General features: G+C 39.5%; 1 protein-coding gene across 1 annotated transcript in view; it reads left to right on the top strand.

Moving 5' to 3' along the window:
* Window positions 1-11,144: 11,144 nt before the first annotated feature.
* MASP2 (MBL associated serine protease 2) overlaps window positions 11,145-23,845 on the top strand; it is a 250,999-nt gene continuing 238,298 nt past the window's right edge. Inside the window, exon 1 of the mRNA XM_088447809.1 lies at window positions 11,145-11,405. Within this exon, the coding sequence (XP_088303935.1) occupies window positions 11,145-11,405 (261 nt within the window). The remainder of the gene's footprint in view (window positions 11,406-23,845) is intronic.

Below are 23,845 nucleotides of genomic sequence, written 5' to 3'. Positions count from 1 at the left end.
ATATATATACAGCTGTATACATCTCAGTGCCCATCATAGTGTAGCCATGTATTGTTCTGTATTTCTATATACAGCTGTATACATCTCAGTGCCCATCATAGTGTAGCCATGTATTGTTCTGTAGTTATATATACAGCTGTATACATCTCAGTGCCCATCATAGTGTAGCCATGTATTATTCTTTATTTATATATACAGCTGTATACATCTCAGTGCCCATCATAGTGTAGCCATGTATTGTTCTGTAGTTATATATACAGCTGTATACATCTCAGTGCCCATCATAGTGTAGCCATGTATTGTTCTGTATTTATATATACAGCTGTATACATCTCAGTGCCCATCATAGTGTAGCCATGTATTGTTCTGTAGTTATATATACAGCTGTATACATCTCAGTGCCCATCATAGTGTAGTTATATATTATTCTTTATTTATATATACAGCTGTATACATCTCAGTGCCCATCATAGTGTAGCCATGTATTGTTCTGTATTTATATATACAGCTGTATACATCTCAGTGCCCATCATAGTGTAGCCATGTATTGTTCTGTATTTATATATACAGCTGTATACATCTCGGTGCCCATCATAGTATAGTCATGTATTGTTCTGTATTTCTATATACAGCTGTATACATCTCAGTGCCCATCATAGTGTAGCCATGTATTGATCTGTATTTATATATACAGCTGTATACATCTCAGTGCCCATCATAGTATAGTCATGTATTGTTCTGTATTTCTATATACAGCTGTATACATCTCAGTGCCCATCATAGTGTAGCCATGTATTGATCTGTATTTATATATACAGCTGTATACATCTCAGTGCCCATCATAGTGTAGCCATGTATTGTTCTGTATTTATATATACAGCTGTATACATCTCAGTGCCCATCATAGTGTAGCCATGTATTGTTCTGTATTTCTATATACAGCTGTATACATCTCACTGCCCATCATAGTATAGCCATGTATTGTTCTGTATTTATATATACAGCTGTATACATCTCAGTGCCTATCATAGTATAGCCATGTATTGTTCTGTAGTTATATATACAGCTGTATACATCTCAGTGCCCATCATAGTGTAGCCATGTATTGCTCTGTAGTTATATATACAGCTGTATACATCTCAGTGCCCATCATAGTATAGTTATGTATTGTTCTGTAGTTATATATATACAGCTGTATACATCTCAGTGCCCATCATAGTATAGACATGTATTATTCTTTATTTATATATACATCTCAGTGCCCATCATAGTATAGTTATGTATTGTTCTGTAGTTATATATATACAGCCGTATACATCTCAGTGCCCATCATAGTATAGCCATGTATTGTTCTGTAGTTATATATACAGCCGTATACATCTCAGTGCCCATCATAGTATAGCCATGTATTGTTCTGTAGTTATATATACAGCCGTATACATCTCAGTGCCCATCATAGTGTAGCCATGTATTGCTCTGTAGTTATATATATACAGCTGTATACATCTCAGTGCCCATCATAGTATAGCCATGTATTGTTCTGTATTTATATATACAGCTGTATACATCTCAGTGCCCATCATAGTATAGTTATGTATTGTTTTGTAGTTATATATACACAGCTGTATACATCTCAGTGCCCATCATATTATAGCCATGTATTATTCTTTATTTATATATACAGCTGTATACATCTCAATCCCATCATAGTATAGCCATGTATTGTTCTGTAGTTATATATATACAGCTGTATACATCTCAGTGCCCATCATAGTATAGCCATGTATTGTTCTGTATTTATATATACAGCTGTATACATCTCAGTGCCCATCATAGTATAGTTATGTATTGTTTTGTAGTTATATATACACAGCTGTATACATCTCAGTGCCCATCATATTATAGCCATGTATTATTCTTTATTTATATATACAGCTGTATACATCTCAATCCCATCATAGTATAGTTATGTATTGTTCTGTAGTTATATATATACAGCTGTATACATCTCAGTGCCCATCATAGTATAGCCATGTATTGTTCTGTAGTTATATATACAGCTGTATACATCTCAGTGCCCATCATAGTGTAGCTATGTATTGTTCTTTATTTATATATACAGCTGTATACATCTCAGTGCCCATCATAGTGTAGCCATGTATTATTCTTTTTTTATATATACAGCTGTATACATCTCAGTGCCCATCATAGTATAGTTATGTATTGTTCTGTAGTTATATATATACAGCTGTATACATCTCAGTGCCCATCATAGTATAGCCATGTATTGTTCTGTAGTTATATATACAGCTGTATACATCTCAGTGCCCATCATAGTGTAGCTATGTATTATTCTTTTTTTATATATACAGCTGTATACATCTCAGTGCCCATCATAGTGTAGCCATGTATTATTCTTTTTTTATATATACAGCTGTATATATCTCAGTGCCCATCATAGTGTAGCCATGTATTGTTCTGTATTTATATATACAGCTGTATACATCTCAGTTCCCATCATAGTGTAGCCATGTATTATTCTTTTTTTATATATACAGCTGTATACATCTCAGTGCCCATCATAGTATAGCCATGTATTGTTCTGTAGTTATATATATACAGCTGTATACATCTCAGTGCCCATCATAGTATAGCCATGTATTGTTCTGTATTTCTATATACAGCTGTATACATCTCAGTGCCCATCATAGTGTAGCTATGTATTGTTCTTTATTTATATATACAGCTGTATACATCTCAGTGCCCATCATAGTATAGCCATGTATTATTCTTTTTTTATATATACAGCTGTATACATCTCAGTGCCCATCATAGTGTAGCCATGTATTGTTCTGTATTTATATATACAGCTGTATACATAGCAGTGCCCATCATAGTGTAGCCATGTATTGTTCTGTATTTATATATACAGCTGTATACATCTCAGTGCCCATCATAGTGTAGTTATATATTATTCTTTATTTATATATACAGCTGTATACATCTCAGTGCCCATCATAGTGTAGCCATGTATTGTTCTGTATTTATATATACAGCTGTATACATCTCAGTGCCCATCACAGTGTAGCCATGTATTGTTCTGTATTTCTATATACAGCTGTATACATCTCAGTGCCCATCATAGTATAGTCATGTATTGTTCTGTATTTCTATATACAGCTGTATACATCTCAGTGCCCATCATAGTGTAGCCAGGTATTGATCTGTATTTATATATACAGCTGTATACATCTCAGTGCCTATCATAGTATAGCCATGTATTATTCTTTATTTATATATACAGCTGTATACATCTCAGTGCCCATCATAGTATAGCCATGTATTGTTCTGTAGTTATATATACAGCTGTATACATCTCAGTGCCCATCATAGTGTAGCCATGTATTGCTCTGTAGTTATATATACAGCTGTATACATCTCAGTGCCCATCATAGTATAGTTATGTATTGTTTTGTAGTTATATATACACAGCTGTATACATCTCAGTGCCCATCATATTATAGCCATGTATTATTCTTTATTTATATATACAGCTGTATACATCTCAATCCCATCATAGTATAGTTATGTATTGTTCTGTAGTTATATATATACAGCTGTATACATCTCAGTGCCCATCATAGTATAGCCATGTATTGTTCTGTATTTATATATACAGCTGTATACATCTCAGTGCCCATCATAGTGTAGCTATGTATTGTTCTTTATTTATATATACAGCTGTATACATCTCAGTGCCCATCATAGTGTAGCCATGTATTATTCTTTATTTATATATACAGCTGTATACATCTCAGTGCCCATCATAGTGTAGCTATGTATTGTTCTTTATTTATATATACAGCTGTATACATCTCAGTGCCCATCATAGTATAGTTATGTATTGTTCTTTATTTATATATACAGCTGTATACATCTCAGTGCCCATCATAGTGTAGTTATGTATTATTCTTTATTTATATATACAGCTGTATACATCTCAGTGCCCATCATAGTGTAGCCATGTATTGTTCTGTATTTATATATACAGCTGTATACATCTCAGTGCCCATCATAGTGTAGCCATGTATTGTTCTGTATTTATATATACAGCTGTATACATCTCAGTTCCCATCATAGTGTAGCCATGTATTGTTCTGTATTTATATATACAGCTGTATACATCTCAGTGCCCATCATAGTGTAGTTATGTATTATTCTTTATTTATATATACAGCTGTATACATCTCAGTGCCCATCATAGTGTAGCCATGTATTATTCTGTATTTATATATACAGCTGTATACATCTCAGTGCCCATCATAGTGTAGCCATGTATTGTTCTGTATTTATATTTACAGCTGTATACATCTCAGTGCCCATCATAGTATAGTCATGTATTGTTCTGTATTTCTATATACAGCTGTATACATCTCAGTGCCCATCATAGTGTAGCCATGTATTTATCTGTATTTATATATACAGCTGTATACATCTCAGTGCCTATCATAGTATAGCCATGTATTATTCTTTATTTATATATACAGCTGTATACATCTCAGTGCCTATCATAGTATAGCCATGTATTGTTCTGTATTTCTATATACAGCTGTATACATCTCAGTGCCCATCATAGTGTAGCCATGTATTTATCTGTATTTATATATACAGCTGTATACATCTCAGTGCCTATCATAGTATAGCCATGTATTATTCTTTATTTATATATACAGCTGTATACATCTCAGTGCCTATCATAGTATAGCCATGTATTGTTCTGTAGTTATATATACAGCTGTATACATCTCAGTGCCCATCATAGTGTAGCCATGTATTGTTCTGTAGTTATATATACAGCTGTATACATCTCAGTGCCCATCATAGTATAGTTATGTATTGTTCTGTAGTTATATATATACAGCTGTATACATCTCAGTGCCCATCATATTATAGCCATGTATTATTCTTTATTTATATATACAGCTGTATACATCTCAATCCCATCATAGTATAGTTATGTATTGTTCTGTAGTTATATATATATACAGCTGTATACATCTCAGTGCCCATCATAGTGTAGCTATGTATTGTTCTTTATTTATATATACAGCTGTATACATCTCAGTGCCCATCATAGTGTAGCTATGTATTGTTCTTTATTTATATATACAGCTGTATACATCTCAGTGCCCATCATAGTGTATCCATGTATTATTCTTTATTTATATATACAGCTGTATACATCTCAGTGCCCATCATAGTGTAGCTATGTATTGTTCTTTATTTATATATACAGCTGTATACATCTCAGTGCCCATCATAGTATAGCCATGTATTGTTCTGTATTTATATATACAGCTGTATACATCTCAGTGCCCATCATAGTGTAGCCATGTATTGTTCTGTATTTATATATACAGCTGTATACATCTCAGTTCCCATCATAGTGTAGCCATGTATTGTTCTGTATTTATATATACAACTGTATACATCTCAGTGCCCATCATAGTGTAGTTATGTATTATTCTTTATTTATATATACAGCTGTATACATCTCAGTGCCCATCATAGTGTAGCCATGTATTGTTCTGTATTTATATATACAGCTGTATACATCTCAGTGCCCATCATAGTATAGCCATGTATTGTTCTGTATTTATATTTACAGCTGTATACATCTCAGTGCCCATCATAGTGTAGTCATGTATTTATCTGTATTTATATATACAGCTGTATACATCTCAGTGCCTATCATAGTATAGTCATGTATTGTTCTGTATTTCTATATATAGCTGTATACATCTCAGTGCCCATCATAGTGTAGTCATGTATTTATCTGTATTTATATATACAGCTGTATACATCTCAGTGCCTATCATAGTATAGCCATGTATTATTCTTTATTTATATATACAGCTGTATACATCTCAGTGCCTATCATAGTATAGCCATGTATTGTTCTGTAGTTATATATACAGCTGTATACATCTCAGTGCCCATCATAGTGTAGCCATGTATTGTTCTTTATTTATATATACAGCTGTATACATCTCAGTGCCCATCATAGTATAGCCATGTATTATTCTTTATTTATATATACAGCTGTATACATCTCAGTGCCCATCATAGTGTAGCTATGTATTGTTCTTTATTTATATATACAGCTGTATACATCTCAGTGCCCATCATAGTGTAGTTATGTATTATTCTTTATTTATATATACAGCTGTATACATCTCAGTGCCCATCATAGTGTAGCCATGTATTGTTCTGTATTTATATATACAGCTGTATACATCTCAGTGCCCATCATAGTATAGCCATGTATTGTTCTGTATTTATATATACAGCTGTATACATCTCAGTGCCCATCATAGTATAGTTATGTATTGTTCTGTATTTATATTTACAGCTGTATACATCTCAGTGCCCATCATAGTGTAGCCATGTATTGTTCTGTATTTATATATAAAGCTGTATACATCTGAGTGCCTATCATAGTATAGCCATGTATTATTCTTTATTTATATATACAGCTGTATACATCTCAGTGCCCATCATAGTATAGTTATGTATTGTTCTGTATTTATATTTACAGCTGTATACATCTCAGTGCCCATCATAGTGTAGCCATGTATTGTTCTGTATTTATATATAAAGCTGTATACATCTCAGTGCCCATCATAGCATAGCCATGTATTGTTCTTTATTTATATATATACAGCTGTATACATCTCAGTGCCCATCATAGTGTAGCCATGTATTGTTCTGTATTTCTATATACTGCTGTATACATCTCAGTGCCCATCATAGTGTAGCCATGTATTGTTCTGTATTTATATATACAGCTGTATACATCTCAGTGCCCATCATAGTGTAGCCATGTATTGTTCTGTATTTATATATACAGCTGTATACATCTCAGTGCCCATCATAGTGTAGCCATGTATTGTTCTGTATTTATATATACAGCTGTATACATCTCAGTGCCCATCATAGTATAGCCATGTATTGTTCTTTAGTTATATATACAGCTGTATACATCTCAGTGCCCATCATAATATAGCCATGTATTGTTCTTTATTTGGAAATATAGACAACTGCATTTCATGTTAGTAATTTGGCTTAATATTATGACACATTTCTTGGATCCTACATCACAGTGGTGCAGGGAAACATATGAACACTCCTGTCCCACCCACCATCCCCCCTCCAAAAAACTAAAATCAAATACAGAAGGTCACTTGCTGTCCTGGGATTGTGTGACAGAGCAAAGGTATAAAGAGAGCAAACACAGAACAAGACCAATAGCAGAGAACATCTGAGAGGAGGACAGTACAGAGCAGTCATTATGAGGCAAGTAATCATACAACCATACATATTAATAACAAGGGGTTTGTGCAGATTTGTAATTGCTGTTTGGCACTGACCACAGTTTGTTGGAGAGATATTTTGACTTTACTTTTTTAGTGATTTTACTCTCTTCTCATATAATTAAACAGGTTTGAAATTTGCATAAAATCTAATGGTATTGACAGGTGTTGGATACAAATCTTGCAAGTTTCAGTTTGTTTCAAACCTCTTGAAAACCAAAAGGTCCTAACCAGTGGCGGAACTTGGTAGTGGTGGGCTCAAGGGCAAAAATATGCTTTGGGCCCCTCCCTTGTAGGCCCCACTCTAAATTCATAATACACCACACGGTAGTATGCCACGTGTCTGCAAAATAATACAGACAGCATCCAGATGTTTAATATTTATCTGTACACTAACAATAACGTGCCTCCTTTAATGAGATTATAGTAAATTATCATAATAATCTGTGCTCATCTAATCTAATAATAATAATAATAATAATAATAATCAGTGCCTCCTTTATTCAATTATTTATAACCTGTGCCCCCATTATTCATATAATAATAATAATAATAATAATAATAATAATAATAATAATAACAACAATAACAATAACACAGGTCTGTGATGGAAAAGCTTTTTTAACGAATTTATGTGATACTTATACATTTTTGGCTTCTGAACACGAAAATGAATCCCGATTTTACATATCACATCACCTTTTTCTGCAAAACATGTATCTACGAATAAGTCTTTTTTTTCTTATTCTTTAAAGTAATAAATGTATTCTGCTTACTTTTACTATAAAACATTGTCTTAAATGAATTCAGTCTGTAGTATAGAACATTGCAATTCAGTTCTCATCATAAAACTTCCCCCCTGCCAGTACCAAATTAAGGTCCACATGGTCCTGGAGCTGAAATTTACATAGGGCCTAAACCCCATACTGTCTAAAGGAACATTGCACACAAACACAACAACTACAAGGTGAGCAAAGGTGGATCCAAATACAATAGATGCAACACAGTTTTGCCCTGTGCCCCTTTTATTCATAATAATAATAATAATCAGTGCCTCCTTTATTCAATTATTTATAACCTGTGCCCCCATTATTCATATACTAATAATAATAATAATAATAATCAGTGACTCCTTTATTCAATTATTTATAACCTGTGCCCCATTTATTCATATAATAATAATAATAATAATAATAATAATAATAATAATAATAATAATCAGTGACTCCTTTATTCAATTATTTATAACCTGTGCCCCATTATTCATATAATAATAATAATAATAATAATAATAATAAGTGACTCCTTTATTCAATTATTTATAACCTGTGCCCCCATTATTCATATAATAATAATAATAATAATAATAATAATAATAATAATAATAATAATAATCAGTGACTCCTTTATTCAATTATTTATAACCTGTGCCCCCATTATTCATATAATAATAATAATAATAATAATAATAATAATAATAATAATCAGTGACTCCTTTATTCAATTATTTATAACCTGTGCCCCCATTATTCATATAATAATAATAATAATAATAATAATAATAATCAGTGCCTCCTTTATTCAATTATTTATGATCTGTGCCCCCTTTATTCATATAATAATAATAATAATAATAATAATAATAATCATCAGTGCCTCCTTTATTCAATTATTTATGATCGGTTCCCCTTTTATTCAAATAATAATAATAATAATAATAATAACTAGAATAATAACCCCTTTAAACTCACCAGTGTCTGATTTCAGCAGCGCTGCTCAGAGGCTCCACATATGGGTCTGCTGGCTGAGGTTGACGGGTCGGAGCAGAAGGTGATGGGCAGAGGGTGACATGAAGAGACAGAGGATAATTGGCAGAGGGTGATGGGCAGACTGTGTCTTGGAGATGCATAGGGTAATTGATAGAGGGTAACAGGGAGAGCAAGAGACCTGCAGTCTGGACATCTGGGGCTCACTCATCATAGGACTTGAATAGGCGCACTCCTACCTGCGGCACTAGCGAGATCATCTCCCTGAGTCCCCGGGAGACAGTGCATGCCCAGCAGCACAGCCCGTCTGGGATTGTTGACAGTCCGGACTGTCCAAGATAATCCCGGGCGGGTAGCAGCTGCTGATAACCACTAGTATGACAGCTAATGATGCTGCAGATCATCAGTGATGGTGATTGGATCAGAGACTGGGAGCCCAGTGGGCCCCTTACTCCACAAAGGGCCTTGATGTAACACACCAGCGTTAGGTACACCTTTTAGCTCTTACCCCTCAAAGGCCAGATTTCCCAGTTTTTAGGTTTCCGACATATGACCATTGCATACAAATGGTTAGAAATTCTTTAAAGAGAGAACAAAAGCCGGCAGATAAACATTAAGAGGCCTGTGTCATTCTATGTGATATTCAGGTAATCATGACTGGTGCAAGGTTTCTCGGCACCCTAGGTAAAGCTTCAGCCTGCAGCCCCTTCTTCCCCCACTTTACAGTCCCTCAGACACTGGACTTGTGCAAAATAAAAATAATAATTAGTTTCTGCTTTTGGCTGCTAAGCTGCAGCCCAGATACACGTCTGATACAAAACACTGTCCACATTCTATTGCTGCCACAGGATGGTCACAATGTTAGGTACAAAACAAAATGATGCTCAGCCCCAATTGTTACTGCCTGAGAGCAGGGGCAGAGAACAGTCAGGGTCCCGCCCGACATTGCCAGGTCACACAGTCTCAATGTATTGGTAGTTTGGTCTTGGGCTTTAGGTACAGAATCAATGAAAATTATTAAAAAAAATTATAAAAAATTAATATATATTTAAAAAAAAGGAAAATGCTTCGCTCCTCACTATCGCCATTCTGAGATGATCATAGAGAGCAGCAGCAGCCAAGTATGTGGAAGATATCATCATAGCGCTTTCCTTGCCTACCTTTGAAAGCATTTCAGGGAGATTGTGAAAGCTCCACCTACTGTATGAGCGCGACGGTAAAGTGGGCGTGGTCTGCTACATCTGAGAGGCATGTCATAAAATTGACTTTTATCCAGATGTAATTGAGCCCCAAAGCAGTTAATAAGATTTATTTGTTAATGAAAACACACTGATACTGATTTTCAGGGCTTGCGCACATATTGTGTATTACGCAGGGTTCCATATACGTGGCCAAGAGAAACCTTATATGAAAATGCATGTAGCCATAGGGATCATTGTGCCTTATAACCAATGCATAGAAATGACACTGATTATACCATTGAATGTATATAGCTCTGATTTCTTTTTTTTCCCCCAAGTATATAACAGCTACACAATTGGGGGTAAGGTGCAATCAGGGAGATTGCTGGACTCTTCATGAAGTCAGGAGATTGCTACTAACTCAGGGAGTCTCCCTGTCAATCAGGGAGAGTTGGAAAGTATGCAAAGATCTATTGCCTATAATGTGTGGCGATAGCCGATGCCAGTGGTAGCCCTTGATAAAGAGCAAAAAGCCATTTAAGGAAAACAAAGTATATAGGAAACCCCTTACCCTCTTATATGAGGATATTATGCTTATTAGATGTAATCCATGTTTTCTCCTCTGTTTAATTTTCTAAGTGACAATTTAAAAACATTTTATCAAATTAATATACCTGCCTGTTGGTAGCACGAGCCCTGCAGGTGATTCTCTGTGACGGTTGTGTAAGATGTGTCAGTAGAATTACTCAGTCTGTTTGGACTGGGAATGGGTGGTTATTTATTAAATTTTTTGCTAGTTTTCAGATCTGCACTTCTCTGAATAAATGGTGCTAATATTGGGTGTATCTGTGTTCTACAGGCTGTGGCATCTTCTATTAATCATTACATTAATTTCTTCAAATGGTGACTGCATTGAACTAACAGACCTGTATGGCAGGATTGCATCCCCTGGTTATCCAAAACCATATCCCAATGACCAGACCTTGACCTGGGATATACGAGTTCCTGAAGGACATCGCATCAAGATCTACTTCAGCCACTTTCATCTGGAGCTGTCATACTTGTGTGAATATGACTATGTCAAGGTACAAATCCTGAGAATTGACACACCGGGTCCTATCTCTTGTAATTCACATATATTTATTTAGGTTGACCCTCTCCACATATTACTGAACTGGCATTCAAAGCAGGCACCAAATCACAGCAGTAAGAGAATGGTGGGAAGAGACACTACCTATAGGACAGAGGATGTGCCCATACAACATTCCATTCAATCAAATAAGCACACTTGCCAACCTTTGGGTAACCCCCTGGCAGGAGGGGGCAGCTAGGCTGGCACTGTGGGGTGCATGGTGCAGCATAAATGAGCAGTGCTGGGAGTAAGATGGTGCAAATACATCAATTTGGCCCCGTTCCCTGCTGTACAGTGCAGCTGGGTGGTTCTGGAAGACTTGTCCACGCTTCTGGGGGGCCGGGAGTGCCACCTGATTTTTGGGGGCCTCACAGATGATCCAGGGGAGAAGGCAAGTATGCAAATAAGTGATACTGCTATGAATTAGAGATGAGCGGGTCCCGTTCTCCGGGAACTGGACCCACCCAAACTTCGTGTATCCGAGCTGAGATCTGAGTCTGGCTTGGGTTTCCCACCTGAATCGGATCCAAAAACTAGGCAAAATGTGTCATCCTCCCACTGTCGGATTCTCACGGGTTTTGGATTGTATAAAAGTCCTGGTGATCAGCGCCATTTTCACTCCGGCTGTGGAGAGTGTACACTACAGACGTGCTGCTCTGTCTGGGCATGTGCTGCTGTGTCACTGTGTTGTCCTCTTGGGGGCTGGGGTTGCAGGCTGCTACTGTGTTGTCCATAAAGGGGCTGGAGCTGCAGTATCTAAAGGGGGCTTCAGTAATTGGTACATAAAGGGGTGCTGCTGTGTCACTAATCTCCTGTCAATCAAGGGGCTGGGGCTGCAGTACATAGAGGGCTGCTGCTGTGTTGTCCATAAAGGGTCTGGGGCTGCAGTACATAAAGGGGGCTTCAGTAATTAGTACATAAATGGGTGCTGCTGTGTCACTGTTGTCCTGTCAATCAAGGGGCTGGGGTTGCAGTACATAAAGGGCTGCTGCTGTGTTGTCCATAAAGAGGCTAGGGCTGCAGTACATAAAGGGCTGCTGCTGTGTTGTCCATAAAGGGGCTAGGGCTGCAGTACATAAAGGGGTGCTGCTGTGCAGTCTATAAAGGGACTGGGGCTGCAGTACATAAAGGGGTGCTGCTGTGTTGTCCATAAAGGGGCTGGGGTTGCAGTACATAAAGGGCTGCTGCTGTGTTGTCCATAAAGGGGCTGCAGTACATAAAGGGCTGCTGCTGTGTTGTCCATAAAGGGTCTGGGGCTGCAGTACAATAAGGTGGTGCTGCTGTGCGGTCTATAAAGGGGCTGGGGCTGCAGTACATAAAGGGGTGCTGCTGTGTTGTCCATAAAGGGTCTGGGGCTGCAGTACATAAAGGGGTGCTGCTGTGTTGTCCGATGTTGTCCTGTCCTGGCTAGGGCTGCAGTTCATAAAGGGGTGCTGTGTTGTCTGGGGGGGTGCTGTGTCAATCCAGGGGTGCTCTTCCCCAGCTTAGAAAAAAATTATCATCATTCCCCAAAAAATAAAAAGATCTTTTTTGATTTTTTTTGTGTGTGTGCTAGTAGCTGCGCTATTGTTGTTCGGTGACACTGCCGGCCAGACCACAGTTTATCATCCACGTATTTGTGACTCTGCAAGTGGTCCGTCTGCATTCTGCATGGGTGCTGTGTTGTTCATCAAGGAGCTACTGCCTCGTCCAGGGTGCTTATCCCCAGTGATTGTGTGTGTGTGTGTGTGTGTGTTAGCACCTTAGCTGCACTGTTATTATTCAGTGACACTGCCGGCTATTGCTCACCCATGTTCTCCCCTCCTCCCTCATAAATTTGCTTTGGAATAAAAAAATTTAATTAAGTTTATTACCAATCAACCCTTCCTGTCCCTGCCTTCATCTACATACATACTCCATCTTCCTCAGGCCTCTTGATTAATAAAAACATGTGTTTCCTTATCTGCCATGTTGGAAGTTGAACTGCCACGTGTTTGTGCTGCCCACTGATGCCGCTTAGTGTAGTCAGCCAGCTAGCTTGGTGCAAATTTTAGGCCTAAACCGGATGAAAACCATATTGTGATCTGTGAGGTGGTCAAAATTGACTGGAAATTAATGAAAATTAATGTTATTGTATATAGACAGATCCAAAACCAAAACATTCAAGGGCAGTTTTGGCAAAACCAATCCAGATCCAAAACAAGAAGGAGATAAAGATCCAAAACCAAAACACGGGGGTCGTTACACATCCCTACTATGAAGTTGAATGTTTTATAATTATCATTGACTGTAGATGCCTCAGTGGTATTCAGAGTCACACAATAGGGAATACAGGGCATACAGAAAACAGGGACATAAATGCAGACATGAAAACATAGGGGAGAGGGACCTGCTTATGAACATATACAGTCATATGTGGACAACAGGTATATCAGAACTGGTTTGGGTTTGAGCCCATACACAATGGGATTTTCTGCCAATTAGGTGACAGCTATGCTATTGCAATATTTTATGACAATATCTTTGAAAATATTGTAAATGCAATTTTAAATATATCTCGTTAAAGTTAATTACAGACAATAGAATATGATTAACAGAGCCGTAACTAGACTTTTTGGTGCTCTGTGCCAGAAAGAGCACTGGCACCCCCCCTCATTTTTCAAAGGGACATAATGCACCCTAAAAGGGCCAAGGCTTCATGGGGAAGGGCCAGGGAGCTATAGGAGAGGCCAGGAGATGCTGGGGATGAAATAAGAGGAAGCTACAAGCAAGAATGATAATAAACAGAAATTTGACAGGCCCAAACAGCTCCCTCTGCCCTGTGGTGCCCTGTGTGATGGCACCGGCCGCACTACCCTAGCTACGGCCCTGATGATTAAATCGTTATTACTCCCTAATAATAATTTTGAAAACCAGTAAAATTAAGTTACCAATTGTTACAAGGCATTACATTTACTGTATGCTAAGTGATGTATCTGTGTTGCAGGCTAGTCAATATTGCATGCTGTGTTTATTCGTAGATCAAAGTCTCACTGACCATCCTGCTCTTACATCTGCTAATATTTACCAGGTAAAAATGTTCTCAAATTTCGGAATCACAGAACAAACAGCCATGAACCCTTTTACTGGGTACCAAATGCAGAGGAACAGATAAGGATAACGAGCAGGATGTACTAACAGGCAAATACAGCCAAAACTTTGAATTTAAGTTGTTTTTTTTAGAGTTCTTTCTACATTCCCCATATGTACCAATCTCCGGACTCCGGAATGTGATACATTCCCCATATGTACCAAGCTCCAGAGTGTGATACATTCCCCATATGTATCAATTTCTGGACTTCGAAATGCGATACATTCCCCATATGTACAGTACCAATCTCCGGACTCCGGAATGCGATACATTCCCCATATGTACCAAGCTCCGGACTCCGGAATGCGATACATTCCCCATATGTACCAATCTCCAGAGTGCGATACATTCCCCATATGTACCAATCTCCAGAGTGCGATACATTCCCCATATGTACCAATCTCCGCAGTGCGATACATTCCCCATATGTACCAAGCTCCGGACTCCGGAATGCGATACGTTCCCCATATGTACCAAGCTCCGGACTCCGGAATGCGATACGTTCCCCATATGTACCAAGCTCCGCAGTGCGATACGTTCCCCATATGTACCAAGCTCCGGAGTGCGATACATTCCCCATATGTACCAAGCTCCGGACTCCGGAATGCGATACGTTCCCCATATGTACCAATCTCCGGAGTGCGATACGTTCCCCATATGTACCAAGCTCCGGAGTGCGATACGTTCCCCATATGTACCAAGCTCCGGAGTGCGATACGTTCCCCATATGTACCAAGCTCCGGAGTGCGATACGTTCCCCATATGTACCAAGCTCCGGACTCCGGAATGCGATACGTTCCCCATATGTACCAATCTCCGGAGTGCGATACATTCCCCATATGTACCAATCTCCGGAGTGCGATACATTCCCCATATGTACCAATCTCCGCAGTGCGATACATTCCCCATATGTACCAATCTCCGCAGTGCGATACGTTCCCCATATGTACCAATCTCCGGAGTGCGATACGTTCCCCATATGTACCAATCTCCGGAGTGCGATACGTTCCCCATATGTACCAATCTCCGGAGTGCGATACGTTCCCCATATGTACCAATCTCCGGAGTGCGATACGTTCCCCATATGTACCAATCTCCGGAGTGCGATACGTTCCCCATATGTACCAATCTCCGGAGTGCGATACGTTCCCCATATGTACCAATCTCCGGAGTGCGATACGTTCCCCATATGTACCAATCTCCGGAGTGCGATACGTTCCCCATATGTACCAATCTCCGGAGTGCGATACATTCCCCATATGTACCAATCTCCGGAGTGCGATACATTCCCCATATGTACCAATCTCCGGAGTGCGATACATTCCCCATATGTACCAATCTCCGGAGTGCGATACATTCCCCATATGTACCAATCTCCGGAGTGCGATACATTCCCCATATGTACCAATCTCTGGAGTGCGATACATTCCCCATATGTACCAATCTCTGCAGTGCGATACATTCCCCATATGTACCAATCTCTGCAGTGCGATACATTCCCCATATGTACCAATCTCTGCAGTGCGATACATTCCCCATATGTACCAATCTCTGCAGTGCGATACATTCCCCATATGTACCAATCTCCGGAGTGCGATACATTCCCCATATGTACCAATCTCCGGAGTGCGATACATTCCCCATATGTACCAATCTCCAGAATGCGATACGTTCCCCATATGTAGAACAAAACTGAGTTAACCACAAACTCAGTCTCCAGGCGCTATTAAATTAATCTGATGATGTTAGATTGTTAATAATATCATAATCTATAGTACGCTGCTCCCCAATAAAGTAGATCTGTTACTACTTAATGGTTAGAGATTATATATATACACACGAGGAATAGAAAATACTATTCCACTTGAGGGTGCGCGATACCATAGATTAACTAAGACACAGATGTAAAAAATCATTAATATTTAATAACATAATATAAAAGTACTTAGTTCTTGGCTAGGCTTGCATAAAACCATACACCACACAATTCCAATAATACATATATATATATAATTATAATGGAACAATATCCTGATATATCCCCACTTAACTATTGATAAACAATAACGTGCCTAGAATCCACTAGAGCAAGTAACCGATCATATCCTTTCACAATCTCACTCTAGGTAGCAATGCTGCAATGCTGCCAGGATCGTTCATATATCTTATCCAATATCAAATGATGATCTCTTATTCATTTATGGAGAAAATATGAAAGGTCCTTTATCAAATGAGGAATAGAACCTCTTAAGTGGCTTCTTCTTGTGGAAAAAAACAAAAAGCAGTTGGGTATAATGGTATCAACTACTCCGATGTAATAGAGCTCTCACTGGCCGTATCCCGTTTTCAATCCGACATCAGTCTTCACCGCTGTTAGTGCAACACCCGCCGTATTTTGCCAAGGAGTAATGGATATTTACTATCATTCATAAGTCATGTATCGCCCCATATGGAATAATAATGGGCGTACTCACAGTCTTGTATCAGACACTCCTGGCTGGCTCCGGTGTTTAATCTTTTTAGCGTACAGCGTGTATAAATGGAATCGCATCCAGCATCCGAGTCTCCACGAATACCATCCGGTAAGTATCCACAGATGTGCCAGGGGTCAGGACTGGTCCAAACAATGTCCCTATAAATGTCCTTGACGCCTTTCTCTGCCTGATTCAAATGGCAGTTTCTTCAGAAGGTCAGTAATAGAGGGGGACTCTCCTCCAGTCTTTTAAAGCACTGACAACCAATTGGGTGTTTTCAACAATCAATCAATTAATTAATTATAAAACATCTGTGTCTCAGAAACCAGTGCATAATTGCACCTAAGATTTTGTGACAAAACAATCATATCACTATCAAAAAAGATCATTCAGAATATAAATACATTGTATTACATACACATATAAAAAGAAAAATCCTTCCTAAATATATTCATATATAAATAAATAAATGGCATCATTCAAAAGGATTGCACATATGTACCAAACTCCGGAGGGCAATACATTCCCCATATGTACCAATCTCAAGAGTGCGGTACATTCCCCATATGGGCCAAGCTCCAGAGTGCGATACATTCCCCATATGTACCAAGCTCCAGAGGGAGACACATTCCCATATGTACCAAGCTCCGGAGTGCGACACATTCCCCATATGTATCAAGCTCCGGAGGACGACGCGTTCCCCATATGTACCAAGCTCTGGAGTGCGACGCATTCCCCATATGTACCAAGCTCTGGAGGGCGATACATTCCCCATATGTACCAAGCTCTGGAGGGTGATACATTCCCCATATGTACCAAGCTCTGGAGGGTGATACATTCCCCATATGTATACACAAAGAAAAAATACAGGTGCACAACTCCAAATTAACTGATTATATATAAATAAATACATTTTGCAGTAAATACAATAGAGGTTTTTGGCATAATCTTGGCCAAGCTTATGGGCCTGCCCACCATATCCGGGTAACCTCTTGTCGGGCAGGTCCCTAACATACTAAGGCTCAAATCCAGAGTGCAGGACACCCCCAAACTAGCCCAGCCAATCCACCCCAAAGCACCGCTCTAATAAGAAAAGTGAAGTGTTAAGTGCAGCCGCTGGCCGCATATAAAGCATAAACATAAAAAAGTGAAATACATATATATAAAGGAAACAGTGAAGTATTATATATAATCAGTTAATTTGGAGTTGTGCACCTGTATTTTTTCTTTGTGTATATATCAATGGTCTCCACAAGTAGCACCTCCAATTATATATATATATATATGTCCAGAATGTGCAGTCTGAGATCTATTTTCTTTGTAACCTAATTAGTGCATTGATTTGCACACCTGGGAAGCCTGAACCACTTCCCACTCAGACTAGCACTTCTACTACATTGGTTACAGCATGGAGTCTGGCATAGTAATATACACACCAGTTAGACTAGCACCCTTATTTCATTGGTTACATCATGGAGTCTGGCATAGTAATATACACACCAGTCAGACTAGTACCCTGATTACATTGGTACAGCATGGAGTCTGGCATAGTAATATACACACCAGTCAGACTAGCACTCTTATTACATTGGTTACAGCATGGAGTCTGGCATAGTAATATACACACCACTCAGACTAGCACCCTGATTACATTGGTTACAGCATGGAGTCTGGCATAGTAATATACACACCACTCAGACTAGCACCCTGATTACATTGGTTACAGCGTGGAGTCTGGCATAGTAATATACACACCAGTCAGACTAGCCCCCTGATTACATTGGTTACAGCATGGAGTCTGGCATAGTAATATACACACACCACTCAGACTAGCACCCTGATTACATTGGTTACAGCGTGGAGTCTGGCATAGTAATATACACACCACTCAGACTAGCACCCTTATTACATTGGTTACAGCATGGAGTCTGGCATAGTAATATACACACCAATCAGACTAGCACCCTGATTACATTGGTTACAGCATGGAGTCTGGCAAAGTAATATACACACCACTCAGACTAGCACCCTGATTACATTGGTTACAGCATGGAGTCTGGCATAGTAATATACACACCAGTCAGACTAGCACCCTGATTACATTGGTTACAGCATGGAGTCTGGCATAGTAATATACACACCAGTCAGACTAGCACCCTGATTACATTGGTTACAGCATGGAGTCTGGCATAGTAATATACACACCACTCAGACTAGCACCCTGATTACATTGGTTACAGCATGGAGTCTGGCATAGTAATATACACACACCAGTCAGACTAGCCCCCTTATTACATTGGTTACAGCGTGGAGTCTGGCATAGTAATATACACACACCAGTCAGACTAGCCCCCTTATTACATTGGTTACAGCGTGGAGTCTGGCATAGTAATATACACACACCAGTCAGACTAGCACCCTGATTACATTGGTTACAGCATGGAGTCTGGCATAGTAATATACACACCACTCAGACTAGCACCCTGATTACATTGGTTACAGCATGGAGTCTGGCATAGTAATATACACACACCAGTCAGACTAGCCCCCTTATTACATTAGTTACAGCATGGAGTCTGGCATAGTAATATACACACACCAGTCAGACTAGCACCCTTATTACATTGGTTACAGCATGGAGTCTGGCAATGTAATATACACACCACTCAGACTAGCACCCTGATTACATTGGTTACAGCATGGAGGCTGGCATAGTAATATACACACCACTCAGACTAGCCCCCTGATTACATTGGTTACAGCATGGAGTCTGGCATAGTAATATACACACCACTCAGACTAGCCCCCTTATAACATTGGTTACAGCATGGAGTCTGGCATAGTAATATACACACCAGTCAGACTAGCACCCTGATTACATTGGTTACAGCATGGAGTCTGGCATAGTAATATACACACCACTCAGACTAGCACCCTGATTACATTGGTTACAGCATGGAGTCTGGCATAGTAATACACACACCAGTCAGACTAGCCCCCTGATTACATTGGTTACAGCATGGAGTCTGGCATAGTAATACACACACCAGTCAGACTAGCCCCCTGATTACATTGGTTACAGCATGGAGTCTGGCATAGTAATACACACACCAGTCAGACTAGCACCCTGATTACATTGGTTACAGCATGGAGTCTGGCATAGCAATACACACACCAGTCAGACTAGCACCCTGATTACATTGGTTACAGCATGGAGTCTGGCATAGCAATACACACACCAGTCACACTAGCACCCTGATTACATTGGTTACAGCATGGAGTCTGGCATAGTAATATACACACCACTCAGACTAGTACCCTTATTACATTGGTTACAGCATGGAGTCTGGCATAGTAATATACACACCAGTCAGACTAGTACCCTTATTACATTGGTTACAGCATGGAGTCTGGCATAGTAATATACACACCACTCAGACTAGCACCCTGATTACATTGGTTACAGCATGGAGTCTGGCATAGTAATATACACACCAGTCAGACTAGCACCCTGATTACATTGGTTACAGCATGGAGTCTGGCATAGTAATATACACACCAGTCAGACTAGCACCCTGATTACATTGGTTACAGCATGGAGTCTGGCATAGTAATATACACACCACTCAGACTAGCACCCTGATTACATTGGTTACAGCATGGAGTCTGGCATAGTAATATACACACACCAGTCAGACTAGCCCCCTTATTACATTGGTTACAGCATGGAGTCTGGCATAGTAATATACACACACCAGTCAGACTAGCACCCTTATTACATTGGTTACAGCATGGAGTCTGGCATAGTAATATACACACCACTCAGACTAGCACCCTGATTACATTGGTTACAGCATGGAGTCTGGCATAGTAATATACACACACCAGTCAGACTAGCCCCCTTATTACATTAGTTACAGCATGGAGTCTGGCATAGTAATATACACACACCAGTCAGACTAGCACCCTTATTACATTGGTTACAGCATGGAGTCTGGCATAGTAATATACACACCACTCAGACTAGCACCCTTATTACATTGGTTACAGCATGGAGTCTGGCAATGTAATATACACACCACTCAGACTAGCACCCTGATTACATTGGTTACAGCATGGAGGCTGGCATAGTAATATACACACCACTCAGACTAGCCCCCTGATTACATTGGTTACAGCATGGAGTCTGGCATAGTAATATACACACCACTCAGACTAGCCCCCTTATAACATTGGTTACAGCATGGAGTCTGGCATAGTAATATACACACCAGTCAGACTAGCACCCTGATTACATTGGTTACAGCATGGAGTCTGGCATAGTAATATACACACCAGTCAGACTAGCACCCTGATTACATTGGTTACAGCATGGAGTCTGGCATAGTAATATACACACCACTCAGACTAGCACCCTGATTACATTGGTTACAGCATGGAGTCTGGCATAGTAATATACACACCACTCAGACTAGCCCCCTGATTACATTGGTTACAGCATGGAGTCTGGCATAGTAATATACACACCACTCAGACTAGCCCCCTTATAACATTGGTTACAGCATGGAGTCTGGCATAGTAATATACACACCAGTCAGACTAGCACCCTGATTACATTGGTTACGGCATGGAGTCTGGCATAGTAATATACACACCACTCAGACTAGCACCCTGATTACATTGGTTACAGCATGGAGTCTGGCATAGTAATATACACACCAGTCAGACTAGCACCCTGATTACATTGGTTACAGCATGGAGTCTGGCATAGTAATATACACACCAGTCAGACTAGCACCCTTATTACATTGGTTACAGCATGGAGTCTGGCATAGTAATATACACACCAGTCAGACTAGCACCCTGATTACATTGGTTACAGCATGGAGTCTGGCATAGTAATATACACATCACTCAGACTAGCACCCTGATTACATTGGTTACAGCATGGAGTCTGGCATAGTAATATACACACCAGTCAGACTAGCACCCTTATTACATTGGTTACAGCATGGAGTCTGGCATAGTAATATACACACCAGTCAGACTAGCACCCTGATTACATTGGTTACAGCATGGAGTCTGGCATAGTAATATACACACCAGTCAGACTAGCACCCTTATTACATTGGTTACAGCATGGAGTCTGGCATAGTAATACACACACCAGTCAGACTAGCACCCTGATTACATTGGTTACAGCATGGAGTCTGGCATAGTAATACACACACCACTCAGACTAGCACCCTTATTACATTGTTTACAGCATGGAGTCTGGCATAGTAATACACACCACTCAGACTAGCACCCTGATTACATTGGTTACAGCGTGGAGTCTGGCATAGTAATATACACACCAGTCAGAGGCACAATATAGGTAAGTCCTGCTAATATTTAGACTGTGTAGTGCAGCTTTGGTTCATTTTTGGGGTGTGGGTCCCCCTAGATTACTTTGCTGATCTGCTTCAGGGCACCGCAGTATAACACATTTTCCTTTAACACATTTTAATACTTCACTGTCTGTTTCCTTTATATATATGTATTTAAATTTTTTACTTTTATGCTTTATATGCGGCCAGCGGCTGCTCTTAACACTTCACTTTTCTTATTAGAGCGGTGCTTTGGGGTGGATTGGCTGGGCTAGTTTGGGGGTGTCCTGCACTCTGGATTTGAGCCTTAGTATGTTAGGGACCTGCCCGACAAGAGGTTACCCGGATATGGTGGGCAGGCCCATAAGCTTGGCCAAGATTATGCCAAAAACCTCTATTGTATTTACTGCAAAATGTTTTTATTTATATATAATCAGTTAATTTGGATTTGTGCACCTGAATTTTTTCTTTGTGTATATATCAATGGTCTCCACAGGTAGCACCTCCAATTATATATATATGTCCAGAATGTGCAGTCTGAGATCTATTTTCTTTATTCCCCATATGTAGATTGTAAGGGGGAGTTTTGTCAAGTGAACAAAACAAAAAAGAAAAGACCTCTTTTTGGGGGCACTCTTATATAATTAAAATAATTATTTATTAGATATGCATTAAAAAACTATTAACATAAACGCATAAGAGTACACAAAAGACACAAATACGAAAAGAGAGCATAAAGATAAAAGGACTTTTGTATATTGTCTTTTACAAATAGACAATAAAATATCTATCTATATTGATAGGGGGAAGATATCCCAAATGTACCAAGCTCCAGAGGGCAACACATTTCCCATATGTACCTAGCTCAAGAGTGCGATACATTCCCCATATGTGCCAGGCTCCAGAGGGAGACACATTCCCCATATGTACCAAGCCCCGGAGGGCGTTACATTCCTCATATGTACCAAGCTTAAGAGTGCGATACATTCCCCATATGTACCAAGCTCCGGAGGGCGATACATTCCCCATATGTACCAAGCTCAAGAGTGCGATACATTCCCCATATGTGCCAAGCTCCGGAGTGCGATACATTCCCCATATGTACCAAGCTCCGTAGTGTGATACATTCCCCATATGTTCCAAGCCCCAGAGTGTGACACATTCCCCATATGTACCATGCTCTGGAGGGCGATACATTCCCCATATGTACCAAGCTCCGGAGGGCGATACATTCCACATATGCATCAAGCTCTGGAGTGCGACACTTTCTCCAGAGTGCGATACATTCCCCATATGTACCAAGCTCCAGAGGGAGACACATTCCCCATATGTACCAAGCTCCGGAGGGCGATACATTCCCCATATGTACCAAGCTCCAGAGGGAGACACATTCCCCATATGTACCAAGCTCTGGAGGGAGACACATACCCCATATGTACCA

Source organism: Taudactylus pleione, unplaced genomic scaffold (genome assembly GCF_031769625.1).
Source record: "Taudactylus pleione unplaced genomic scaffold, aTauple2 ptg000441l, whole genome shotgun sequence".
NCBI classification, from domain to species: domain Eukaryota; kingdom Metazoa; phylum Chordata; class Amphibia; order Anura; family Myobatrachidae; genus Taudactylus; species Taudactylus pleione.
This window is presented reverse-complemented; position numbering and strand designations above follow the sequence as displayed.